Source organism: Neoarius graeffei, chromosome 4 (genome assembly GCF_027579695.1).
Source record: "Neoarius graeffei isolate fNeoGra1 chromosome 4, fNeoGra1.pri, whole genome shotgun sequence".
Classification (NCBI taxonomy): Eukaryota; Metazoa; Chordata; class Actinopteri; order Siluriformes; family Ariidae; genus Neoarius; species Neoarius graeffei.
Genome location: NC_083572.1, coordinates 76,079,200 through 76,102,976, shown reverse-complemented (window position 1 = coordinate 76,102,976; position 23,777 = coordinate 76,079,200). Strand labels below are relative to the sequence as shown.

The 23,777-nt window shown below is 43.1% G+C and overlaps 1 protein-coding gene across 1 annotated transcript in view; it reads right to left on the bottom strand.

Moving 5' to 3' along the window:
* Nucleotides 1–23,777, bottom strand: part of znf644b (zinc finger protein 644b) — a 138,485-nt gene that overhangs the window by 83,933 nt on the left and 30,775 nt on the right. Inside the window, exon 2 of the mRNA XM_060918460.1 lies at nt 17,884–18,005. Within this exon, the coding sequence (XP_060774443.1) occupies nt 17,884–18,005 (122 nt within the window). The remainder of the gene's footprint in view (nt 1–17,883; nt 18,006–23,777) is intronic.

Sequence of the window (23,777 nt, the reverse complement as noted above, 5' to 3'; positions counted from 1 at the left end):
GTTACCCTGGGGTCCTCTGTGACCTTGCCGACTATTACATGCCTTGCTCTTGGAGTGATCTTTGTTGGTCGACCACTCCTGGGGAGGGTAACAATGGTCTTGAATTTCCTCCATTTGTACACAATCTGTCTGACTGTGGATTGGTGGAGTCCAAACTCTTTAGAGATGGTTTTGTAACCTTTTCCAGCCTGATGAGTATCAACAATGCTTTTTCTGAGGTCCTCAGAAATCTCCTTTCTTCGTGTCATGATGCACTTCCACAAACATGTTGTGAAGATCAGACTTTGATAGATCCCTGTTCTTTAAATAAAACGGTGCCCGCTCACACCTGATTGTCATCCCATTGATTGAAAACACCTGACTCTAATTTCACCTTCAAATTTACTGCTAATCCTAGAGGTTCACATACTTTTGCCACTCACAGATATGCAAAATTGGATCAGTTTTCCTCAATAAATAAATGACCAAGTATAATATTTTTGTCTCATTTGTTTAACTGGGTTTATCATCTACTTTTAGGACTTGTGTGAAAATCTGATGTTTTAGGTCATATTTATGCAGAAATATAGAAAATTCTAAAGGGTTCACAAACTTTCAAGCCCCACTGTAGATTCTAATACCTTCTAATCAGCAAGTATAAAATAGTCAGTAGAGTATATTAGGGCTCTGTCTGATGTAAAAATGTTTTTGAGGCAGTGTTGATTGAACAATTTTGTGTAAGGGCAATAACTTACTTGCTTTCCATGTCATTACTCAGAATGTGGCACGAATCTGCTTTGCTCAACACGTAGCAGTATTTCATCTACAGCCACAATGACAACTAGCAGTAATAACAGTTAAGGATGAGGAAAAATTAGAATTTCACAGATGCTGGCATTTTATTTCTGAAAATACTATATTGCTGAAAGATGCATGGGGGCACGGTGGTGTAGTGGTTAGCACTGTCGCCTCTCGGTTCAAGCCCAGCGGCCGGCGAGGGCCTTTCTGTGTGGAGTTTGCACGTTCTCCTCGTGTCTTCGTGGGTTTCCTCCGGGTGCTCCGGTTTCCCCCAAAGACATGCAGGTTAGGCTAACTGGTGGCTCTAAATTGACCGTAGGTGTGAATGTGAGTGTGAATGGTTGTCTGTGTCTGTGTGACAGCCCTGCGATGATCTGGCGACTTGTCCAGGGTGTACCCTGCCTTTCGCCCATAGTCAGTTGGGATAGGCTCCAGCTTGCCTGCGACCCTGTACACGATAAGCGGTTACGGATGAAAGATGCATTGTTCATGCCTCCCTTCTCAAAAGGTTGTGCAAGTTTTATATAGTTTTAATATGTTTAGAAAACAACAACCCAGGTAGATTGCTAGACTGCTCATCCTGCTCAAATGTTTCCAAAGTCCCCATATTTTTCGCGTAACAATGTTTAATTTTAAATTTAAGTACTTATCAGGACAGTGATTCTGGCTTCATGTTAAATACAAGTGTGTGTAAAGACATTTTATCTAAATCATGAAATGTTGTAGGTATTTTTGCTAAAACATTTCTAAAATAGCCCCCCCACACACACACACACACAAACAAAACTCCACTTGAGGTGAGCCAATAATTTGGAGAGAGGAGGAAAAAAAAAGTGAGGACGAAATAAAAAACACTCGGCTAATTACTGACTCTTACCTACAACCAACTACTGCTGTTGACAGAAATGCAGCAGGAGGGAAAGTGATTACTCTTTTTGCTGATTTTTGTGAACAGGACTGTGCCTCACACCATGTGGGCTGCATGGAGTGCAGTCAGGTCACGACAGGCCTAAAGCATTCCTCTCGCCTTTTATATTCGGAGTTCAACACAGTTTATGACTAAAATGAGGAGGTGGAACAGGTTAGAGCCAGAAAAAAAAAAAATCAATCACCAATATAAGATGAACACTGGGTAAACAAATTAATTCTTAAACTTTGCTTACAACAGTCAACTGTCAAGTGTCCAACTTTTCTCAGGGCAAATTGTGCAGCCTGCCTTAATTGACAAGATTACCTCATGGCATTTGCTTTGGTGAAACATTACATTTTTGTTGCCTTCGTTTGGTAGGCAAGTTAGATTTGTGATGGCATGATGGGTTGGTCTTGTTTTTAATCCACCCTTGAAATTTACAGATGCCACACACAGAGACTGAGCTTTCCTTCAAAATGCCGCTTCCACATTGTCTGCTTTACAGTATATTTAGAAAGTTACATTTTTGTACTTTTGCAAAATAATCAGATAAACCCAATAATTTTTTTTGCATTATCTAACCACATCCACTTAAACAGGGATAAATGGAAAATTCTAGGTTTACATGAGCGTCATTGTGACTTTGCTCTAAATACATAACATCCGCAGCCGTACCTCTAGCGTCTCTCTTATGGCCCTTTTCCACTACCCTTTTTCAGCTCACTTCAGCTCGCTTCAGCCCGACACGGCTCGCGTTTCGACTACTTCAGAACAGCACGACTCAGCTCGCTTCAGCCCTGCTTAGCACCCAAAACTCGCACGGTTTTGGAGTGGGGCTGAAGCGAGCCAAACCGAGCCGAGTGGGGCTAGGGGCGTGAGGAGACACTCCCCTGTGCACTGATTGGTGAGGAGGAGTGTCCTCACATGCCTACACACGCCCCGCGAGCACGCTGGGATCTGTAAACACCGTAAACCCGGAAGAAGAAGAATTACGAGAATTTCTGAAGCCTTATGCGCCTCGCCTCATCTATACGCTCTTGCCAGTATCTGTTGGCGTTGTCGGTGACAACAAGCCACAGCACCAAGACCAGCAACACTAACGACTCCATGTCCTCCATGTTTATTGTTTACTATCCGGGTCGTGAGACTACCGCTTAAAAGCTCCCTGATGTCACTGTTTGCGCCGCTTAACGACATCACGTGACGTCCACCCACTTTCGCTAACTCCACCCAATGTGTCCACCCACTTCCAGCCAGCACGGTTCAGCGCGGTTGTAGTCGAAATGCAACTCCAACAGCCCCACTCAGCTCGACTCAGCCCAACTCAGCATGGCACGGCTCAGCCCTACTCAGCCGCGTTTGTAGTGGAAAAGCGGCATTACTGTACTTTCTGCCATCTGGAGTATAGCCTAGGTCACAACCGGAAGTACGATTTTTTGGCCGTGCGATTTTTGGCGTTTCCCAAATCGCTGCGGTTTTTTTTGTTCATGGAGAAAGACGCACGTTGGCCGTAAGTTTGTCTTGCAACCTGAAAAAAATGTAAGCGCCTGTAGAGTTTGTTTGACATGACAAAGAACCTCTGCGGCCAGTCTACGGCTCGAAAATCAGCACGTCACACACGCGCCCTCCGTGCGTTTCACGCGCGCCCTCCGTGCGTTTCTTGCACGTAGACCGGCCGTAGGAGCACGTACGGCCGGTTGTGACAGAGGCTTATGAAGAAAAGCCAGACTGGTGCAGAGCGTCTATCCAGTTATGTTTGCAGACATGCACTTATAGTCATGGGGAAAAGAAAGTACACCTTCAATTCTACATTTATTTATCCAGGCCTAAATAAGAGTTGTGTGGTCCTCATCAACATTTATAAAACAAACAACCTTGGGTGACCAAAAAAAAAAAAAAAAAAAAAAAAAAGACTTCAATATGTAGGTTTTTTTTTTTCCACAAAACTTAACCAACATTCAGAAACCAGGTGCGAAAATATAAGAACACCCTTCCTACTTACAAAATCTTTGACAGTATTTAGCAGCTGTGTGTTAAATAATAAATGCACAACATTATAATCAAGAAGAAGAAGCCTTTGTCACATGCACACTGAAATTCCTCCTCTGCATTTAACCCAGCTGAAGCAGTGAACACACACACACACACACACACACACACACCCAGAGCAGTGGGCAGCTATGCTACAGTGCCCGAGGAGCAGTTGGGGGTTAGGTGCCTTCCTCAAGGCCACCCCATGTTAACCTAACCGCATGTCTTTGGGGGAAACAGGAGCACCTGGAGGAAACCCATGCAGACATGGGGAGAACATGCAAACTCCACACAGAAAGGCCACCATCGGCCGCTGGGCTCGAACCCAGAACCTTCTTGCTGTGAAGTGACCGTGCTAACCACTACACCACCGTGCTGCTGTGCTGAGTGTGACTACCTCTATAAAAGCAGAACTTTTGCCAGTTTGGTGTTCTGGAGCACTCAGGTGTTTGTCTATATGTCAGAAGAAAGATGATCAGCCATGACCTCCGAGAAGCAACTGTTGCTGCTCATCAATCTGGGGAGGGTCACAAGTCCATCACCAAACAATTTTAAACTCAAGATTCTAAAAGGAGACTGTTTACAAATGGAGAGCCTTCAAAACAGTTGCCAGTCTTCCCAGGAGTGGGCATGCCAGCAAATTCAGTCCAAGGTCAGACTACTTAATGCTCAGCGACATGAAGGGCGGGGGAGTGTCTACATTATCTATAAATATCTCAGGTGTTGGAATGGCCAAAACCCACACCTGAACCCCACCAAGGTGTTGTGGCAGGATCTTAAGAGAGCTGTGCATAAGTGAGTGCCCTCAATCAATCAATAAACAAACAATGGTCGTAAAGAAAAGTGGGACAAAAGTTCTCTAAAATGATGTACTGGACTCATCTCTAGCCGCTTTATCCTGTTCTACAGGGTCGCAGGCAAGCTGGAGCCTATCCCAGCTGACTACAGGCGAAAGGCGGGGTACACCCTGGACAAGTCGCCAGGTCATCACAGGGCTCATCCATTCACACTTATGGTCAATTTAGAGTCACCAATTAACCTAACCTGAATGTCTTTGGACTGTGGAGGAAACCGGAGCACCCGGAGGAAACCCACACAGACACGGGGAGAACATGCAAACTCCACACAGAAAGGCCCTCGCCGGCCACAGGGCTCAAACCCGGGCCTTCTTGCTATGAGGCGACAGCACTAACTACTACACCACCGTGCCGCCCAATGTAATGGACTGATACAGAAAATATTTACTTCAAGTTACTGTTGCTAAAGGTGGTTCGACATGTTACTGAATGATAGGGTTTACTTATGGTTGGTCCATAAGTATTTGGACAGTAACAGTTTTTGGAGTTTTGCCTCTGTACACCCCAGCAATAGATTTGAAATGAGGTAAGCAAAATGTGATTGAAGTGTACACTTTCAGCTTTAATTAAAGGGGTTGAAAAAAATACTGCATTAACTGTTCCATCAATACATTTCACATGTAATTTGACAACTGACCAATAAGCAGTTTCATGACCAAGCCTGACCTGTTCCCTCATCATTTCATGACAAATTAAGGAAACAAAACAGTCTAGAGTTGATTCCAAGTGTTGAAATTTGCATTTGGTAGCTCTTCATGGGAACTCTCAATAAGCAGTCCAAAGAGGTGTCGATGCAAGTGAAGGAGGCCATCATTAGCCTGAAGAAACAAAACACCCAAGAGACAGCAGAACCTTTATGAGTGGCCAAATCAAACAATTTAGTACGTTCATAAAAGAAGGAATGTACTGGTGAAGTCAGCAACACTAAAAGGCCTGGAAGACAACTAAATCGGATGATCACAGGATTCTTTCCTTAGTGAAGGAAAAAAAAAAAAAAAAAAAAGCTTCACTCTTGAGAAGGCAGGCGCATCACTGTCAAAGTCTACCATCAAGAGACGCCTTAATGAATGTAAATACAGAGGGTTCATGTCAAGCTGCAAACCACTGGTGACCCTCAAGAACAGACAGGCCAGATTAGACTTTGCTAGAAAAACATCTAAAGAACTGCCCAGTTCTGAAATAAATTCTTTGGACAGATGAAATCGAGATTAACTTGTACCAAAATGATGGGAAGAAAAAAAGTATGGATAAGGAAAGGAAAGGCTCACAAGCCAAAGAATACCATATCATCTGTGAAACATGGTGGAGGCAGTGTTATGGCATGGGCATGCATGGCTGCCAATGGAACTGGGTCACTGGTGTTCATCGATGATGTGACTGCTCATAGAAGTAGCAGGATGATCTCGGAAGTGTAGAGTTATACTTCCTGCTCATATTCAGTCAAATGCTGCAAAGCTGATCGGACTGCGCTTCACAGTACAGACGTATAATGACCCAAAACATACCACAAAAGCAAACCAAGAGCTTCTTAAGGCAAAGAAATGGAATGGTCTTCAGTGGCTGAGTCAGCCAACCCAACTGATCATACTTTTCACTTACTGAAGACAAAACTGAAGGCAGAACAACCCACAAGAAAGCAGCAAAGGCGGCAGTAAAAACCTAGCAAAACAACTCAAGAAAGGATCTCAGCATTTGATGTCCTTGGGTTCTAGACTTCAGCCAGTCATTGACTGCAAAGGACTTGAATCCAAGCATTACATATAATCCTTATATCTGGGTCAATCCATGTGAAGTCACCAGAGGCCTCGCCACTGACCATCTCAGATTTGCTTCATACTTTCTGGAAATATTGTCAGCATGCCCAATAAATAGTGTACAAATTTTTAGGCTTGTACCTTCATTAGTTTCTGAGATATAGGGGCTTTAAAAAAGGGGCGTGGACCCAATTTCACTGTTAAAACACGTGCTACAGAAAACAGACCTAACTTCCATAAGTCATTACTTTTAAACTATTCATGCAAGATACATGAAATTTTCAAGGATTGTTCTTCAGTGCCAGACGCCTGTAAATACTATAAAAGAAAGTTCACAGTTCAATATTTGCCAAGTTATGGCTTGCTGAAAATCATTAAAAAAAAAATGTCTTCTATCGTGCTTTGGAGCAACTTTGATACCCCCCCCCCCATATCTCCACATTAAAGCACACCACATCTTTCAAATTTTCTTATTTATTACTCATGTTATAGTACGCTTTAGGCAACTAGGTATGTGTTCAAAAGAAAATCAAACTTTCCGATTTATTAGGCTTTAAAAATAAAAATAAAAAACATTTTGCACCTATAATTCAAATGCATATTGCAAATGTATGACAAGGTCTACCATAAAAACAATTATACCACTGGAAAGAGCTTGTTCTGACTAGCAAATGCACAAAATATGAAGTTGGTACCCTAAACCAAACTATAAATATTAAGGTATCAAGTACAGCATGTTTTACGATAGATGGAAATGCTGTTTTAAGGCATATTATAATACAATTACAAACCTACAGTGTAGGAAAAATAACAACCTTAAAAATACTTTATTTGAAGAGCTTAAACAGTGTATTGATTTTGCTTTTCCACATCAGATGGAAGTTTATACTGCCTGCCAGTTGATGTGAGTGGGGCATCAATGATTTTCATGACATGCACCAGAGGGACCCAACAGTTATCCTCTCTCCTGGGCCAGCTGTAAGTCTAAGAGGGACCATGAGGATGCATAAATGTTACGTGTACATCTTGTTCCTCCTCTGATAATGCACAAATGTTGCCTATCCAAACATACAACATATTTACCAGGAATTGTATCTGGCAGAGAGACTGCTGATTTAACAGGGGTTTTTTATGCATTACTTGTGGCCAATTCCCACTCATATCCACAATGAAGCTGGGACCACCTGACACCCTGCTGACCTGCAGCTGGTTGGACATGATTGGAATGAATGAGTGGTTGTCTCTTGTTCCAGGAATAGTAGCGGACCTTGAAAATCTTGTCTCCAATGCTTTTCCACTCTCCATAACTTCCCCTGTACCAACCCAGATGAAATGGATGTTCTTGATGTTTTTCTGCCCACAAAAACAGATCAGATGGGGTTAGTATGTGATCACTCGTGACTGTCTGTAAGCTAGCTCGAGCTGCTGACCGCTTTACAGTGCCTCCAATACCATCACAGGGTGATTTACCATGAGAAGTGGCAAAGAAATGCCATTCTGCCAAAAGTCCAAAACCGTCTGCATGCTTTATTAGATTTGTGAAATTTTTATAGTTTTTGTATTGGGCTGCTGATCCGTCACTGAAGTAAATGACCTTTTTCAGCCGGGGATGTATCTGGATGGCAAATGGAAGCGCAAATATATGCTTCTAAAGGATAGTGATAAAAATCCTCATGAATTTTGTGGTTTTTCAGTTTTTATGCATCTCTGGATGCATCCAAGTAGATTATATGCCTTAAAACAGCATTTCCGTCTATCGTAAAACATGCCATACTTGATACCTTAATATTTATAGTTTGGTTTAGGGTACCAACTTCATATTTTGTGCATTTGCTAATCAAAACAAGCTCTTTCCAGTGGTATAATTGTTTTTATGGTAGACCTTGTCATACATTTGTAATATGCATTTGAATTATGGGTGCAAAATGTTTTTTTTTTTTAAAGCCTAATAAATCAGAAAGTTTGATTTCTTTTGAACACATACCTAGTTGCCTAAAGAGTACTATAACATGAGTAATAAATAAGAAAATTTGAAAGATCTGGTGTGCTTTAATGTGGAGATATGGGGGGGGGGGGTCAAAGTTGCTCCAAAGCACGATAGAAGACTTTATATGATTTTCAGCAAGCCATAACTTGGCAAATATTGAACTGTGAACTTTCTATTTTAGTATTTACAGGCGTCTGGCATTGAAGAACTATCCTTGAAAAGTTCATGTATCTTGCATGAATAGCTTAAAAGTAATGACTTATGGAAGTTAGGTCCGTTTTCTGTAGCACGCATTTTAACAGTGAAATTGGGTCCACGTCCCCTTTTTTAAGCCCCTATATCTCAGAAACTAATGAAGGTACAAGCCTAAAATTTTGTACACTATTTATTGGGCACACTGACAATATTTCCAGAAAGTATGAAGCAAATCTGAGATGGTCAGTGGTGAACATTTTTCTAAATCTGGTGATTTGGGGTGGAATTACCCATTTGTTAGTTAGTCCAATTACTTTTGAGCTTGTAAAAATGGAGGGGCAATGTAAAAAAAATAGCCTCAATGAGGCTGTAGCTCATACCGGCCACTGTTGTGTGCGAGTTTGAAATTTCAGATGCCCCCAAGATCGTAAATATGACAGGTGGCGCCACCATCTTGACAACTTTTATGCACACCCACCTGGGGAACATTGTATGCGAGTTTGATCAAAATATGATCAATCCTGTAGGAGTAGCAGCGATTTTTGTAAATTGTGGACGGACAATGATGACGGATGAATGATCGCATAAGCTCATCAGGCCTGGCCTGCAGCCAAATGAGCTATATAAAAAAAAATAAATAAATAAATTAAAAAAATGGCTGTAACTCCTAAACGGTTAATGCGATATTTTTATTAAACCTCTTTCATTAAAATTGAAAGTCTACATTTCAATCTCATCTTGATTGCTTAATTTCAAATCCATTATGGTGGTGTACAGAAGCAAAATTCCCCCCCCCAAAAAAAAAAAAAAAACCTGCACCATTGTCCAAAACCTTATGGTCTCGACTATACTTTTTCCCACCTGGTTTCTGAATTTGGGTTTACTTTATGGGAAAAATTACTACACATTGAAATCTGTTGTCTTTTTTGTCATCTGAGGTTTGTCTATACAAGTCGGTGAAGAGGTCACAATTGTTATTTATCCATCCATCCATTATCTGTAGCCGCTTATCCTGTTCTACAGGGTCGCAGGCAAGCTGGAGCCTATCCCAGCTGACTATGGGCGAGAGGCGGGGTACACCCTGGACAAGTCGCCAGGTACACTTGTTATTTAGGCCCTGATAAGTAAAAACACAGAACTGGAGGAGGGCAGACCTCCTCCCCCCTCCCCCCATGACTGCAAGTGGAAAATTTACAACCCCGATTCCAAAAAAGCTGGGACAAAGTACAAATTGTAAATAAAAACGGAATGCAATAATTTACAAATATCAAAAAGTGATATTGTATTCACAATAGAACAGACATCATATCAAATGTCGAAAGTGAGACATTTTGAAATTTCATGCCAAATATTGGCTCATTTGAAATTTCATGACAGCAACACACCTCAAAAAAGTTGGGACAGGGGCAATAAGAGGCTGGAAAAGTTAAAGGTGCAAAAAAGGAACAGCTGGAGGACCAAATTGCAACTCATTAGGTCAACTGGCAATAGGTCATTAACATGACTGGGTATAAAAAGAGCATCTTGGAGTGGCAGCGGCTCTCAGAAGTAAAGATGGGAAGAGGATCACCAATCCCCCCAATTCTGCACCGACAAATAGTGGAGCAATATCAGAAAGGAGTTCGACAGTGTAAAATTGCAAAGAGTTTGAACATATCATCATCTACAGTGCATGATATCATCAAAAGATTCAGAGAATCTGGAAGAATCTCTGTGCGTAAGGGTCAAGGCCAGAAAACCATACTGGGTGCCTGTGATCTTCGGGCCCTTAGACGGCACTGCATCACATACAGGCATGCTTCTGTATTGGAAATCACAAAATGGGCTCAGGAATATTTCTAGAGAACATTATCTGTGAACACAATTCACCGTGCCATCCGCCATTGCCAGCTAAACCTCTATAATTCAAAGAAGAAGCCGTATCTAAACATGATCCAGAAGCGCAGACGTCTTCTCTGGGCCAAGGCTCATTTAAAATGGACTGTGGCAAAGTGGAAAACTGTTCTGTGGTCAGACGAATCAAAATTTGAAGTTCTTTATGGAAAATCAGGGACACTGTGTCATTCGGACTAAAGAGGAGAAGGACGACCCAAGTTGTTATCAGCGCTCAGTTCAGAAGCCTGCATCTCTGATGGTATGGGGTTGCATTAGTGCGTGTGGCATGGGCAGCTTACACATCTGGAAAGACACCATCAATGCTGAAAGGTATATCCAGGTTCTAGAGCAACATATGCTCCCATCCAGATGTCGTCTCTTTCAGGGAAGACCTTGCAGTTTCCAACATGACAATGCCAAACCACATACTGCATCAAATACAGCATCATGGCTGCGTAGAAGAAGGGTCTGGGTACTGAACTGGCCAGCCTGCAGTCCAGATCTTTCACCCATAGAAAACATTTGGCGCATCATAAAACGGAAGATACGACAAAAAAGACCTAAGACAGTTGAGCAACTAGAATCCTACATTAGACAAGAATGGGTTAACATTCCTATCCCTAAACTTGAGCAACTTGTCTCCTCAGTCCCCAGACGTTTACAGACTGTTGTAAAGAGAAAAGGGGATGTCTCACAGTGGTAAACATGGCCTTGTCCCAACTTTGAGAAGTGTTGTTGTCATGAAATTTAAAATCACCTAATTTTTCTCTTTAAATGATACATTTTCTCAGTTTAAACATTTGATGTGTCATCTATGTTCTATTCTGAATAAAATATGGATATTTGAAGCTTCCACATCATTGCATTCCATTTTTATTTACAATTTGTACTTTGTCCCAACTTTTTTGGAATCGGGGTTGCATATCAGATTAAGGGTATACATGCACTGCATAAGCCAGTTACTTGTTCAGACCTGATAATGGCTTTAGTACTGCTCTCTGAAATGCTCCGCCCATCTTTCCAGCTTCATTTCGCTCACTGTCTATTATGTTGCCGTCTTTATCTTTGACTGACGGTGTACTCTTTGCCATTTTGCCTGTCAACATCTTCCCTTTTTGGTAGACCTCTCGTTGGTTCTTTTGATTTTACTTGCTGCTTCTTCGAGCTCTTTTGCTTGTTCTTCTATCCAAGAGTTCTAGTCTTTCTCTGCACTGTTCTTAACTCTCTCGTCTAGTTCTTTATGCTTATTCTTGCTTTCTTCTGTGCAATAAAGGTCTCTGGCCCTCTTTGCGCTTCTAGATTGTTCAATCAGGTCACGCGTCTAAGGACTTTTCTACCATTTATGTTCTCCCGTCCGTTGTCCTACTGTTTCCACTGCTGCTTTGTAGACTGTTTCTCTAAACCTACCCCATTCATAGTCTATATCTGGTTCTGATGCTAGGTCCTCAATGCTGAACCACCTGAAATTGTGCCTGAGGACATCCCAGTTGAGTGGGACAAATTTGATGTTGACTGAATGTCCCTAATAGAAAAGAAGTAGATCGAGCTGTTAAGCATCTGAAAAACAACAAAGCACCTAGATATGATGAAGTTACCGGGGAGATGTTAAAAGCCAGAGGAAGAAAACTGGTACACTGCCTCCTATGAATATGCACTGTCATGTGGACAACTAAAAGGGTACCAGAGGACTGGAAAAAAGGGGGTTATTATCAAACTCCCCCCCCCCCCAAAAAAAAAAGGAGATATCATGATTGAGGAATCATTAAGGTTTGGAATAATAACTACTTATTAATCTCGTTTGCTCAGTCTTTATGGGAAAATATCAGACCGAGGTCTTGACAGTAAGGGCCTATGGCTTGGTCCGTACCGTCAAGACCTCCGTCTGATATTTTCCTGTAAAGACTGAGCAAGCGAGATTAATAAGTAGTTATTATTCCAAACCTTAATAACCGAAAAATATGAAAGGCTATCGATAACGTCAACTTGGACCTCGGGTACTCCATCGCAGGAAAATTCAGAAATAAAAATCTCTTCAGCTCCAATAAACAATCACCACATTTTTGTACACATTTGAATAATGAGTCTAATATTCGAATAACTCATAAATATGGGCAAATGGATTTTCTTTTACACCTAAAAGACTCTCTGGATGCTAAAAGAGAAGCCCACAGCTTGCCTTTACATTACTGAGCTACAGGGTCCGTGTAGGTTATCTAGTAAAGAGAACATCTACTGTGCATAGCTTTCTGAGGTTTTGGTTGAAGTATCAGCTCCCAAAGCAGCACGGTGGTGTAATGGTTAGCACTGTTGCCTCACAGCAAGAAGGTTCTGGGTTTGAGTTCAGTGGCCAACAAGGGCCGCTCTGTGTGGAGTCTGCATGTTCACCTCATGTCTGCGTGGGCTTCTTCTGGGTGCTCTGGTTTCCCCACACAGTCCAAAGACATGCAGTTAGGCTAACTGGCTACTCTAAATTGTCCTTTGATCGGCTCCACCAAGTTTAAATGCCCTAGAATTTACTAAAATTAGAATGACTGTTAGACAGCCTTTCGATTTCATAAAATCTGTGAAATTTAGTTCCCTCTGAAATTTGGTCATTGTGATAAAATGTGCATTTCTGCAATCTCTCAAAAAACAGGCCATTCTGTGGCTGGGAAGTTATTTAATTTGAGAAGATTCCCAAGCAAATAATGTGCATGAAATCGCTCGTTTCGCGCAGTCAAGCAGACAGAGGAAGTCCATGTGCGCATGCGCAGATTTACCTTCTTCTTTGGGGTTTTATGGCAGCTGGCATCCACAGTGTTGCATTACTGCCATCTACAGGTTTACCTTGACCGTGCACTGACCGTTCCATCATTCTGTTGCTAAACGAACAGCTGATCACGCCGAGGTGCTCGCTGACCACCGATATTTATTAGTTTGATCCTGTTTCCTTTCCTTCGAAACATAACGTCTTTTCTTCTCACTTTCCATAACTGTAATCAGTCTCTCACGTTTCATTCGCACACTCATTTCCTCCATTTTCCTCTCCTGTTTCAAATTTGTATCCCACAATGCCTTGCACGAACAGGGAAAGCCCACCATGTGATGCATGACGTAGTATCTTGAATTGGGTCATGGTGAAGCAGGAAAAAATAGTGGAGAATTTAGGGCCACGTGGCCCTAAATTCATTAATTGTTCTATTTTTTTAAAAAAACTAATTAAATTGGAAGCCTGTGATTCAAATTCAATGGTTTTCTGTCCACTAAAAAATAATTGGGTGTCAGGGAAAATTCTTTTTATGACCTACATTTGAAAAATCTGAAAGGCAGTCCACCTTTAAAATGTCATTTTGCAGGTTATGGGAAAGAAGATGATCAAATCTCAAACAAGCTGCAGAGTTTGAAGATTGACATCATGGGCCAAGTCCTGTGGCTTTTAAGTGACTGACAGCACTTCAAGTATGTCCTGACAAAATCCGCCTCATAGGAGTACAATTAATTATTACACAAAATCAAGTGGCTATAAGCCATGTACGATGAGATTGAGTGGAATAACTGTTTTATTCTATCCACATTCACTGGAGTTTGAGAAACAGCATTTTTATTTTTTGCAAATTTGATAAATAAAAACTTTATACAAAACGTCTGACAATCATTTCCGCTTAGAATGTAAACAAACCGGCAAAATGACACTAGCAATTCATGAAAAATGTTATAATAATAATTCTTGAAAAATAAAAAAATATATATGTTCTTACCATCAAATACTTTTATTCCATATTTTGTTGCTTTTTTTGTATTGTTACCTTGCCCGGGACGGAGTCCACCAGGGGGCGAAGTAAAGATTTTGGCTGGGTTTATTTGTTTTTTTGTTAATGATATTATGGGAAAATGGCTGGATGAATCTTCATGAAACTTTCAGGATAGATGGGCATTAGTCTCAAACAGAACCTTAAACATTTTGGGGGTCATCCGGTCAAGGTCACCAAAAAGGTCAAAATTGTTTTGTTGTGTCTACTGGCTCATATAGAGGCGCTAGCCACTATGTCATCGTCTTGTAAGAATGTAAGTGTAATAATCGCACACTGCATGTGCATACGTGTTTCTATTAAAATGGCCGGTGAGTGTATACAATTCGGTTCACCATTCGAAATAAATGGGCTAAAGAAATCACTTTCAGACATGTTTATGCTTATTACAGAGGGAAAGTGCGTTCCACTGAACTCTAGCACCGGGCCTTTTCCGGGAAATAAGAGTTTCGGTCATGGCGACAGCGTGTGTATGTCAGCCTCGGTTCGGAGGTTTCAGTTTTGAAAACTGTAAGCGGTAAGAGTAGAATAATATAAAGTACAGACACTTGGTATATTTTACTTCTGTGATTTTTAAATTGTTCATTTTTGGATTACGCGCTATATTTACTGTATAGACATGGAATCAGAAAACTATTTTATTTATAAGGCCACACCAATTCAATTAGTTGGTTCTCGGAATCGCCGCTTGAAGAAAATGCAAAATGAAAAAAAAAAAAAATCGAAATCAAACTCCTGCCAACAGAAAAGATCACGTGACGTGAGGTTACGTGACGTTGAAAACCAATCAAATCACCCCTTTCACTTTTGATAAAGACTTGTGGAAGAAACATGCCTGTGGAGGGGAGTCCTGCAAAGCCTGTGTTTGTGATTGTTAGGATATTCAGCGAACAGAAGCGTAAAATCTTTGACAGGTGTGTTGAAATTCTGTTTACTGGTTTGCCTGTATTGTTTGGTCTATTTCCACTGCTAATTTTACCATCACAGCATTTTTTAAATTTTATTTTTATTTCGCCCGCTCGCTTCATATTTTTCCTGAAAAAATCCGAGAACCCTGTGATGACCTGGCGACTTGTCCAGGGTGTACCCCGCCTTTCGCCCGTAGTCAGCTGGGATAGGCTCCAGCTTGCCTGCGACCCTGTAGAACAGGATAAAGCGGCTACAGATAATGACATGAGATGAGAAATCCGAGAACCAACTAATTAAATTGGTGTGGCCTAAGCAGTAGCCACATGTACCCACAGGGTACCGATTTTTTTTGTGATATCCTCCTTCATATTCATCATAAGTGCTACCGGGCGAGGTTTGTTTTGCTTGGCACCACTTGCTGGGGTTTTATTTTCGAGTAGTTTTTATTTCGTCCTTGGTTGGTTCAGTAACACGCTCCGCCATTTTGTTGTTCTCTACTCAGGGTACGCTACCGTTCAAAAGTTTGGGGTCACTTTGAAATGTCCTTATTTTTGAAAGAAAAGCACTGTTCTTTTCAACGAAGATCACTTTAAACTAATCAGAAATACACTCTATACATTGCTAATGTGGTAAATGACTATTCTAGCTGCAAATGTCTGGTTTTTGGTGCAATATCTCCATAGGTGTATAGAGGCCCATTTCCAGCAACTCTCACTCCAGTGTTCTAATGGTACAATGTGTTTGCTCATTGCCTCAGAAGGCTAATGGATGATTAGAAAACCCTTGTACAATCATGTTAGCACAGCTGAAAACAGTTTAGCTCTTTAGAGAAGCTATAAAAGTGACTACGTTTACATGCACATCCAAATCGAGCTGCTGTCGGTAATCGAGCTGAAGGTCCCAGCAGGGTGCCAGAGAAATCCAATCCTACATGCACACAATGAAATCGGGCTATTGTGTGAGGTGCATTGTGCACCCGAGCCACAGGTGGCGCAACACGCCCCATCGTGTTGGTACACTTCCGGTTGTCGTCATGAAGAAGAGCTATTCAAGAGTGTAAACAAAGTTATCAGTTCCGTGTTCTCCATTGCGCGTTTTTCTCCCGTCCATGAATTTTAATATATTCAACTCCTTAAGCTGAATGAGCATGAACTCTGTCTCCTCATTGCTCCAGAAGTGCACGTTTCTGCTCACCTGTGGCAGTGGGGGCGTGGTCAAACGCCGGTCTGTGACAGGAGGGCGGAGCCAGGGAAGGTGAGTGGCAGAATCACGACACCTGACGGTAATTAACCTGTGTTTGTGTGTCTTCCCAGTAACCGCGCCCTATTTAAGGAGGCAGAGGGAGAGCAGAGGGGACAGCTCATCCTGGGACTAGAACACAGCGCGTGCGTGTGTGTTTTTCTCTCAAGAATAAAAGTAGGCTGTTAAACTGAAAAGTCTGACAATAAAAAGCCTATTAGTACCAGAAGCTTTGTCCTGCCGTCCTCTGTGCTCCACCCACACTTCAGAGAGCTCTATATCGCCATTTTCTCTTCTTCGTTTGTTCCTCCTGACCTCTTCTGCTGCTCGCTACTACTGTTGTCATGCCGACCGAGGCTGTTGTGTTTCCCGCTTGTGGTCTCGTCACTCGTCACTTCCGGAAGTAGCTCGATAGGGTATACATGCACAAAGTAGCTCGGCAGAAATCGCATAAACTAGGTCGTGTAGCTCGATTCCGAGAAATCAAGTTCGGTTCAATTTCAGCCGAATTAAGGTGTATACATGGCATTTTGAACTTCGATTTCAGTCGAGCAACGGCAGAAATTCGATTCTCTCTATGTGCATGTAAACGTAGTGACTGACCTTCCTTTGAGCAGATTGAGTTTCTGGAGCATCACATTTGTGGGGTCGATTAAATGCTCAAAATGGCCAGAAAAATGTCTTGACTATATTTTCTATTCATTTTACAACTTATGGTGGGAAATAAAAGTGTGACTTTTCATGGAAAACACAAAATTGTCTGGGTGACCCCAAACTTTTGAACGGTAGTGTATATAAACTGATATCCTAGTACTAGAGTAGCCAATCAGAGCGCGCGATTGCTCATCTCCAATGAATGTGGATAGAATAATACAACATGTTCCCAGAAGGAAACCAGTGAACGTCTGCAAGCATGCATGCAGAGCCCCTAAAGTCCCAAAGGGTCTTTTGTGGTTGTTATTGCTGTTTTAATGTCATGCAGACAAGTTATTATCTTATACACACAAGATAATAGCTTATGCCTGCAAGGTAATAGCACACACACGCATGCATACACAAGTTATCTTGTGCCCAGAGGATAAAAATATCACCTTTCAGGACTTTAAGGGCGCTGTAGCAAAGAAACTTTTGTTAATGAGGAATAATCATAGCTTATTTTCCATACTCAAGTACAGCTGATCCAAATGAGTATTTAATAACATGATTATAAACAGGATCATGTGTGAAAAACAGGGGAAACTTGATGAGCATAATGTAAATAATGTAATATTGTGTTGATTTAAGAAAACTTAAATTGCTTAAGTCTGATTAAGTGGGATGACACTAAAATGTGACACCATGCTGAGGACTAACATTATGCTCAGGATAGAGACTCAACACTCGGATGGATTTCCGAACACACACTGACTTGGCCATTTTCTGCATTTCCACCACAACCGTGTCTTTGAGCTTTCATCCCAAGGACTCGAACCCCAAAGGACACAACCGCGCTGTCGGCGGTCGTTACAGCTAAATATCAACTGGATAATACCGGACGCTTGTAACCGAGTATCTGACCTACCTCTCGGACGCTGGAAATTCGTAGGGAACAACAAGATCGCCATGACACTCGGTCAAACGCTGGATATTCGCCTGCCATCCATCACCCTGTCGCCATTTTGCCTTTAAATTCCGCAGGTTCAACTACAAACTCCGAGAGGGGTGTCCGGGAATATCACGACGTCTGCTTCCAGCGACCTCGGACACTCTTAACCTAGTTAAACTAACACATCGAACAAAAACATGTCTTATTTATAACACGTTTATTATTTGCCTGAAAAACATTGTCCTGTTTAACAGTCAGGGTGTTTAGTTTTCAATCCCCCCCCCCTCCTCTTTGGAATATGGATTATTCCGCTCAAAAAAGAAGAAGAAGCAGCAGATAAGGTTAATACATTCCTGAGCGAACTTGCCTCAAGTCTTACAGTGCAGACCGAAAACATATGCATGTCATGATTTAATTAATTAAATAGCAGATATTTCAAAATATGTCTTTAGTTTAAATCTTTTGGTTTAATTACTGAAAAATAGTTGCCCATTTGTACACTGTAAATCTACACATTCTGCTCTGGTTTTTGGACAACATTGTGTATTTATTGTACACCACACTGGCATTAAAACTGATTGATTGATTTACTAGAACCAGAAAATATGACGGGCGGCACGGTGGTGTAGTGGTTAGCGCTGTCGCCTCACAGCAAGAAGGTCCGGGTTCGAGCCCCGTGGCTGGCGAGGGCCTTTCTGTGTGGAGTTCACTCAGGTTTCCTCCGGGTGTTCCGGTTTCCCACACAGTCCAAAGACATGCAGGTTAGGTTAACTGGTGACTCTAAATTGACCGTAGGTGTGAATGTGAGTGTGGATGGTTGTGTGTCTATGTGTCAGCCCTGTGATGACCTGGCGACTGATGACCTTTCGCCCGTAGTCAGCTGGGATAGGCTCCAGCTTGCCTGCGACCCTGTAGAACAGGATAAATGGGCTAGAGATAATGAGATGAATGATTAAATATGACGGGTGGTACGGTGGCATAGTGGTTAGCGCTGTTGCCTCACAGCAAGAAGGTCCGGGTTCGAGCCCCATGGCCGGCGTGGGCCTTTCTGTGCGGAGTTTGCATGTTCTCCCCGTGTCCGCGTGGGTTTCCTCCGGGTGCTCCGGTTTCCCCCACAGTCCAAAGACATGCAGGTTAGGTTAACTACCCCGCCTTTCGCCGTAGTCAGCTGGGATAGGCTCCAGCTTGCCTGCGACCCTGTAGAACAAGATAAAGCGGCTAGAGATAATGAGATGAATGAGAAAATATGACCACATCACCCCTGTCTTATCCACACTGCATTGGCTCCCAGTCAAATTTTGTACTGATTATAAAGTACTACTATTGACCTTTAAAGCACTGAATGGTCTCGCTCCACAGTACCTGAGTGAACCTTTGGTCCTCTATGACCCGCCACGCCTACTTAGATCAAAAGGTGCAGGCTATCTGCTGGTACCTCGTATAGTGAAGGCTACATCAGGGGGCAGAGCATTTTCTTCCAAGCCCCACAGTTATGGAACAGCCTTCCAAGTGATGTTTGGGAATCAGACACAGTCTCAGTGTTTAAGTCTAGGCTGAAAACATATCTGTTTAGTCAAGCCTTGTGTTAATAGTGTTTATGAGGTAAAGGTGTAGATCTGGAGGGTCCTCAGACAGAGTGTTTTGGTAAACTGGGATGTATGGATGCTGTCAGTCCCCACTCGCTTGCTCACTTGAGTTTGTTGAAGGTGTAGTGGCTGGCTGCTTTATGTCCTGGGGCTCCCTCATGCCTGTGTTACCTTCTGGCTCTCCCCTTTTAGTTATGCTGTCATAGTTAGTTGCCGGAGTCCCTGCTTGTACTCAGTGCAATATGTATACTGTTCCTACTTATTCAGATGACATTGGGCATACCTAACAACCTATGCTTTCTCTCCCCCCCCCCCCCCCCCCAAAAAAAAAAAAATCTGTCCCTCTGAGTTACATGTCGGTCCTGGGATCGAGATGCTGACCTCTGTCCCTCTGATGCTCTGGACTCTTGCAGTGGTGCTTTTGTGGCTGGGGACTGCAGTTGACTTGCTGACTTTAGGACTGCAGTTGACTTGCTGACTTTAGGACTGCAGTTGACTTGCTGACTTTAGGACTCCAGTTGACTTGCTGACTTTGGGACTACGGTTGTCGTGAACGGTTTTGCGCTCAGGTTTCCGTCGGTGGGGGGTTTATAGCATCAACAAAGCTGACTTTATGTTAGGACTGTTAATGTTATAGTCATGTTGTCTGTTGTTGTCATGACAACATGTTGTTGTCATGTCGTCTGAGGGAGTTTTTCCTTGCCACTGTCGCCACAGGCGTGCTCATTGGGGATAGATTAGGGATAAAACTAGCTCATATTTTAAGTCATTCAAATTCTGTAAAGCTGCTTTGTGACAATGTTTATTGTTAAAAGCGCTATACGAATAAACTTAACTTGACTTGATTGATTGGCTATAGGTGGCACAATGGTGTAGTGGTTATCGCTGTGGTCTCAGAGCCTGCAGGTGCTGTGTTCGATTCTACATGTTGAGGGAGGCTTTCCAGTGCAGGGTGGCACGGTGGTGTAGTGGTTAGCACTGTCACCTCACAGCAAGAAGGTTCTTGGTTTGAGGACCTGAAGCGAGCAGTTCATGTGAGGAAACCCACCAACATCCCAGAGTTGAAGCTGGGACAAAGCTGGTACAAAGGAATGGGCTAAAATTCCTCCAAGCCAGTGTGCAGGACTGATCAACAGTTACCGGAAACGTTTAGTTGCAAGGGGTCACACCAGATACTGAAAGCAAAGGTTCACATACTTTTGCCACTCACAGATATGTAATATTGGATCAGTTTCCTCAATAAATAAATGACCAAGTATAATATTTTTGTCTCATTTGTTTAATTGGGTTCTCTTTATCTACTTTTGGGACTTGTGTGAAAATCTGATAATGTCTGTACGGGTCAGCAGCAACTCCTCCAGCACCATCACACTAAACACGGGGGCCCCCCAAGGATGTGTGCTAAGCCCCCTCCTCTTCACTTTGCTGACCCACGACTGCACACCAACATCCAGCTCAAATCTCTTCATTAAATTTGCGGATGACACGACTGTGGTGGGTCTCATCAACAATGGCGATGAGACAATCTACAGGAGTGAGGTGAGCCGCTTGGCCATGTGGTGCAAGGACAACAATCTCTGTCTGAACGTGGAGAAGACGAAGGAGATTGTTGTGGACTTCAGGAGAGAGCACACCCAGCATGCTCCACTATCTATCGACGGTGCTGCAGTGGAGAGGGTGAGCAGCACCAAGTTTCTGGGTGTGCACATCTCTGAAGACCTGTCCTGGAACAACAACACCGCATCACTGGCCAAAAAAGCCCAACAGCGTCTGTACTTCCTCCGCAAACTGAGGAGAGCAAGAGTCCCGGCCCCCATCATGCACACATTCTACAGAGGCACCATCGAGAACATCCTGACCAGCTGCATCACCGTGTGGTACGGCGCCTGCACCATGTGCTGCCGCAAGACTCTACAGCGCATCGTGAGAGCAGCTGAGAGGATCATTGGTGTCCCTCTCCCTTCTCTTATGGATATTTATAACTCCCGTCTCACCCGCAAAGCCATCAGGATTGCAGGTGACCTCACCCACCCATCTCACAGCCTCTTCAGCCTGCTGCCGTCAGGGAGGAGACTGCGGAGTCTCCGGGCCAAAACCAGCAGGCTCAAGAACAGTTTCTTTCACCAGGCGGTCAGGAGGCTCAACTCCCTCCCTGTTCTGCCCCTCCTCCCCCCTCTGCCCCTGCCACAGATTCTGCTCGCACACCCCCCTGCCCCCCCTTCAGCATCTGACATGCCATCCTCACAGTTTCCCCCCCAACACACACACACACACACACACACACATACATACATACATACATACATCTCATCGTTCATTAACGCACTGAACTCAAGGACCGCACATCTCACTTTACCTCAGTCATTTGCACTATTCCGCACTACCTCACCTTAACAGCTACTAGTTTGTTTATACTGCTTATTTCATGTTTACCTGCTATACGGTACCTCAAGTGCCCTTGACTGTTTGGTTATTTGTACCAATTTATATATATGTGTGTGTGTGTGTGTGTGTGTGTGTGTGTGTGTGTGTGTTTAGTCTAGTTCATATCTAGAGTGTTTATACTGTTTATATTGTCTGTTTGAGTGTTTAGTCTGTCTTGTTCTTATCTAGTGTTTATACTGTTTATTTATACTGTTTATATTGTTTGAGTGTTTAGTCTGTCTAGTTCCTAGTCTGTCTAGTTCCTATCTAGAGCGCTTATACTGTTTATATTGTTTGTTTTTTTCAATTATTCTGTTTTATTTATTGCATTGCCAGTTTGCACCGTGGGTCAGAGAGGACTGATATTTCATCTGTGCTGTATGTCGAGCATGTATAGCATATTTGACAATAAAGTTGACTTGACTTATGCAGAAATATAGAAAATTCTAAAGGGTTCACAAACTTTCAAGCACCACTGTAGTTCACCAGTTTCTGAAATTCACAACTGCACAATTATTCATCCAAAGGCGGCACGGTGGTGGAGTGGTTAGCACTGTCGGCTCACAGCAAGAAGGTTCTGGGTTTGAGCCCAGCAGCCGACCGGGGCCTTTCTGTGTAGAGTTTGCATGTTTTCCCCGTGTCTGCGTGGGTTTCCTCCGGATGCTCCGGTTTCCCCCACAGTCCAAAGACATGTGAGTGTGAATGGTTGTTTGTCTCTATGTGTCAGCCCTGCAATGACCTCCAGGGTGTACCCCGTCTCTCACCCATAGTCAGGTGGATAGGCTCCAGCTTGCCTGTGACCCTGCACAGGATAAGCGGTTACAGATAATGGATGAATGCTTTCCTGTGCAGTTTGCATATTCTCCCAGTGCCTATGTAGGTTTCCTCCGAGTCACTCTGGTTTCCTTCCAGAGTCCAAAGACATGCAGATTAATGCTAAGGTCTCATATCGTCTACCAGCATCACTTCACAGTAGATGCTGGTAGACAATTTTATGCATTCCGGGCCCTTCCGTCAGAATATGTTAGAGCCAGGGAGCTAACTTGACAACCGGGAGGGCATGGCTTCCATTCCTGGACAATTTCATCGTGGTGAAAATTGCCGTGGGTCAAGCGCCAGATGAATTCATCCATCACATCCTTGAGCATCCTTGAGGCTTACGTGGGCTACCAGGGGTTACGGTCACATTCCATCGCAACTATCAAGCTCAAAACGTTCACAGATGGTGTAGTGGTTAGCACTGTCGCCTCACGGCAAGAAGGTTCTGGGTTCGAGCCCAGTGGCTGGCAGGGGCCTTTCTGTGTGGAGTTTGCATGTTCTTCCCGTGTCTGCATAGATGGTTTCCTCCGGGTGCTCCAGTTTCCCCCATAGTTCAAAGACATGCAGTTAGGTTAACAAAGGGGCGGCTTTGGGCTGAAGTGCCCTTGAGCAAGGTACATAACCCCTGACTGCTCCCCGGGCACTGTAGTGTGGCTGCCCACTGCTCTGGGTGTGTGTGCGTGTGTGTTCACTGTACAGGCGCAGATAGAGGGTGGGACGCGTGGGATTCGTCCCACCCAGATTTAAATTCACTTCGTTCGGTCCCCCCCCCCACTTATAGTGAGGAAAAAACGTCTATGCTGTCTTTCTTTGCGTAAGGCAAACCTCACGGAAAAATCAAAAGACTAATTACCATTCGGTTTATTGAGGTGCACAGCAGTACATACATAGTTGCAAAAACTCACATAAAACAAAACAAAGACTGATATTCGGTTGGTTGAGCTGCGCAGACTGCACAGGTTGCGAGCTTGAGCTTGGTTGCTATGGTTACCCACAACAAATTTGACAGGCATATCGGGGACAGCTCCTAGTTCAGGACCC